Source organism: Anthonomus grandis, chromosome 7, assembly GCF_022605725.1.
Source record: "Anthonomus grandis grandis chromosome 7, icAntGran1.3, whole genome shotgun sequence".
NCBI classification, from domain to species: domain Eukaryota; kingdom Metazoa; phylum Arthropoda; class Insecta; order Coleoptera; family Curculionidae; genus Anthonomus; species Anthonomus grandis.
Genome location: NC_065552.1, coordinates 32,570,894 through 32,575,667, shown reverse-complemented (window position 1 = coordinate 32,575,667; position 4,774 = coordinate 32,570,894). Strand labels below are relative to the sequence as shown.

Genomic DNA, 4,774 nt, shown 5'->3' with positions numbered 1-4,774 from the left:
GGCTGTCTCTCTCGCACCCGGTCCTCGAAGCCAAACGAATGAAAAGGAAACACCTACTAATGGATTCCTGACACGAGCCAATCAACGACATACGTTTTAAAGTTATACTTGGTGATTTTTGAGAATTTTCCATTTTTTCTTTATTTATGGAAGTTGTTTTTGGATGTTCATATTTAAGACTTCATAAATGTTAAGTTAAAAAGGTCTTAAAGGTTCTGAAGTGAACTGGTTTGGATCAAATAGAAAAAGACAGAAGATGCGCGCGGGTCTTAGCTAGAGCATTCACGCGCGCTGCGAAAACTTCGTCTCTCTCACACCAAGCGGCCTCCCCTGTGTTAAACGCGGATAGATCGATCCGGACCTGTTTCGTCGTTTCATATAGAAGTTCTACCAAGATGTCGACGAAATGGCGCTTTTCACAATTTAGTATTTGTATTTTCTCCGTTTAAATTCATTCCCGGCCGTTTAGTGACGTGAAAAAATTGTTTTTCGATGGATTTTAATGTACATAATCGAATAGAATAGTGTCCCGACGTTTATCGACGTCCCCGAACCGAATAACGGTTAATAACTCACCACGTTTTCGTTTTTTTTTGAAGCAAAACACGTTTGTTTGAGTGAGAAATCGTAGAAATATTTCCCATACTTTCCTCGAAAAATATACCCTATATTGACCTTGGACAAATTTAGCAGTACATTTGTTGCCTATTAACTCATAAATTGAATTTTGGACTTTCGCAAGCCATCCGGAAATTGTGATTGTGTAAATATTGCACTGGGCAAGTGATATGTGAAAAATTAGGAAAAAAAGTGGTTTCAGATGTTCTTGATATGGAAGTACGCTCCATGAGATTAGATCATGGGCCTATACAGACTAATAACATGTCCTACCCTCCACGACAGCCAACTAATCACAGGTACGCTATAAATTGTTATATTAATAATTAGTATCAGTCGAAAAATCCCGTTTAAATTATTAAAAATCGAGAACGTAAGCAGTTGTAATGATTGCGACATGGAAGAAGTAGGCGGTTTTTTTTTATCAAGCTGTTTAAAAAACAAAGAAATTGCTTTATTAAAGTCTTCTATAAACCATCAATTTATTTTTTTAAATATTTATTTTATCCTTGAACATTTTCGAATCCGATGGTGTTAGAGAATTAACTGGGTACCAGCAGCTGCACGCAACCTTTGTATGATTACATTATTAGAACATTTCCAGGTGTTTTACCTTAAAAAAAAAAACATCACCCTACCTGTACACTTTAGAATATCATATAAAATTTACTATTTATTTATTAATTTATTGTAAACTAATATAATGTTTCAAGTAAATAGAATAACTATTGTAGTTAGGTGCCTAGAAAACCTAATTTTTGTATATAACAATATAATAATAACAAGAATACTAAGAGTTTTTAACTTTTATTGTTAAAAAGTTTAAAAACTAACTACCTAGATAAATAAAATAAAACATGCTGTGTATAACATTTAGAAAATTTATTTTAATTTTTTGTATTTGTATAACACAAAATATAACATGAGATTTGCTTATGTTACAAGTAAGGCCAAAGACATGAGCTCATAACAAAACTTTTACTTATTTATCTATTTATTAACAGAACACATTTACATTGTAATTATAAAAATATATAATAATTAATTATAATTTAGTAGGTACAGAAACCCTGTATCTACCCTATTTATTATCTAAGTATCTAATGTACACACAAAAGAAAAAAAAATTAAAGCCATCCAAGTGTTTATTCCAATCAAAAAATTTACTATGAAACATTTAATACCCAGACAAATTTACAATATTCCAAACTAATAAATAACAGCGACTCACCTAGATGACTTAACACCTGTATGTGTAGTGTCTGTTATCCAATAAACAATAAATAAAATTATAAGAAATATCACAATTTCCAATAAAAATTTAATCAAATTTAAATTAAATACCTAATAATATACCCAAGTTACAGTTATGGTCATATAAATAGCACACTTTTTTAAATTGCGATAAAAAATATTAAATACCATTTTCTATTTTTTTTATAATATATTTAGCTTAGATGTTCTACAAAGAGTTGTATTTAATTAAAATGAAAAGAGTATTTTAAATATATAAGAAACATAACAAAAAAAACTAAAGAAATGCTGGCCATTTAAATAGCACACTTAAAAAATATTTACTTTCACCAAAACCAATTTAATATTTTGTTGGGTATCCTTTATTTTTTATAACTTCACTTAATCTCTTGGGTATTGAATCCACCAATTTTGCACACACGCTTGCCGGAATACTGTTCCAAGCCTCTTGGAAGTTTTGCCATAGTTCATCCAGATTTGAGGGATTTAATACCTTACCCCACGGTGATCCTTAACGTGATCCCACAAATTTTCCAGAGGGTTCAGGTCTGGGCTTTGTGGCGGCCATTCCAAAACATCTACCACATTTTTAGTAAACCATCGTTTTATTGATTTTGCAGAATGTTTTGGATCATTATCGTGCATGAACTTACATGTAATTGGCATAAAATGCTCCATGTATGGTTCCATAACATTCTGCAAAATCTCCCTATACTTGTATTGGTCCATTATTCCCTCTATACAATGAATAGGTCCAACACCATGCCATGACATTGCTCCCCATATCATAATTGATCCTCCTCCATGCTTAACAGTTTTAATTGTGTACCTAGGGTTTAAGGCACAATTGGGAGGACGCCTAACATAGCATTTTCCATCATTTCCAAATCTCTAATCTTGGTTTCATCGCTCCATAATATGGTTTTTCAAAAATTAATGTCCTTATTTATATGTTGTTTAGCAAATGCCAATCTTTTTTTAATATTTCTTTTTGAAACAAGTGGTTTTTTCCTAGCTACACAACCTTTGAGATCTTTTTCACATAATCTTCTTCTTATTGTTCTTGCAGAAATATTGACGCCATATTGGTCTGCTATTTCACGTTTTATTTGGGCGGAACTTAAAAATGGATTACCCTTGCTTATTCTAATAATAATTTTATCCATGTTATACGTGGTTTTTCGAGGCCTTGTTAATCTTTTCTTGTTCATTGTGCTTTGAGTCGTCTCATAGAGAGCCAGAGCATTATAAACCATTTTCCTAGAGCAATTTAAATCTTTTGCTATAGCAGAAATAGAAAAGCCTTGATTTTTCTTTTCTATAATAAGAGCTCTCCTCTCTGGTCCACAATGTTTCTTTCTACCCACTAAAAACAAAACTACTCTTGACAATATTCAAAAATTTAAAAGTTAAAATAATACTTACTAATTAACACTCGATATATTTAATAAGAATGAAAGGTGTGCTATTTATGTGTCCAGCCTTAAAAAGTTAATATTGGAATGAAATTCTGTATGTGCATATATTTTTAAAATAAACATAAAGTCTTGCATATTAGGAGGAGATTAACTGCTTAAATATTTTCTTATCAGTCAGGACTTTGTTTTTTGTAAGTAATATATGAAAAGGCTAAGTGTGCTATTTATGTGACCACAACTGTATATAAGAATAATGTCTAAAACCACCAGGCTTTAAACTTGCATACCTACTTAATTAACATTTGCAAACTTAAACTCTCATCTAAAAGAGTTTTTTAAAACTTTCTATGTTTTCAAAAATATATGATCGACATTTTTTCTTAAAAAAAAAATTTTTGGCAATTTCAAAATTTCAAGGGGAATAAGATTATTTATTTTGGGTGCAAAATTATTAACAAATCTCAAATTTCCATTAGTATTACTTTTAGGTAATTCTATAAAATTATTGGCTTTATTTCTTGTTTCATACTTATGATTTACATATTTTTTCAATTCACAATTTTTATATACAAAAATATTTTTTCTATAAATTACTTTAAGTAAATAATTTTGTACATACAACATTCTACAAGAGATTTATAATAATAATAATAATAATAAGCCTTTATTTCCAACAGGCAACTTGCCCAATAACAGGAAACAGTTGCAAAACAATGAAAAATATAGTTAAAAAAAACACACACAAACAAACCTAAAAGAATGAAAAGAAAAGAAAAAGAGTAAAGTAAAGTCACATTCTCAAAAGTTATCCAAAAAATTAGAACAAATAACTATTAATATGATATAAAAACCCAATTATAAAAGTTTAACAAGATAATCACATATTCAACAAAATTAAATTAAATTAACTGCAATATACCTACTAACTATAACTTAAACACATGGGCCCTAAGAGTAATGATCCACCAAGATATTGACAATCACATGAAGCGGAGAGAAATTTATATTGCACATGTGACAGATCCGATTAAATATAGCACATATTGTATATAGTGGCGATTTCAACAGGATGTTAGTATGAGGCCTTGGCAGAAAGAATGTTAAGGGATGTCTAGCATTAAGCCTAGGCACCATGAAACGTACACCAGAAAGAAGTACAGGACTATCAATGAATCCATTCAGTAACCCATGCAGGAATTTTACAGAGATCATTCTTCTAAGATGTAATGGATGTAGCTTGAAGCGTTCCAATAGTTGCCGATGATCAAACCCTCTTACCGGATATATGCCATCCTGCCTGAAGGCCAAAAACTTAGCAAATCTATGCTGAACAGATTCAAGGAGACCAACATGCTTCTGATAGAGCGGGTTCCATATAATACAGCCAAACTCCAGTTTTGATCTCACAAAGCAACAGAAAAGCAGTTTTAATGTAGATTCCAAAGTAAAACTCTGAGAACTTCTAATTATGAACCCAAGCCTTC

The 4,774-nt window shown here is 30.9% G+C and overlaps 1 protein-coding gene across 1 annotated transcript in view; it reads left to right on the top strand.

Moving 5' to 3' along the window:
• The first annotated feature begins 348 nt into the window (after positions 1-348).
• The window catches only part of LOC126738201 (uncharacterized), a 265,812-nt gene continuing 261,386 nt past the window's right edge, over positions 349-4,774 (top strand). The window contains exon 1 of the mRNA XM_050443410.1: positions 349-917. Coding sequence (XP_050299367.1) covers positions 832-917 — 86 coding nt within the window. The 5' untranslated portion in view covers positions 349-831. The remainder of the gene's footprint in view (positions 918-4,774) is intronic.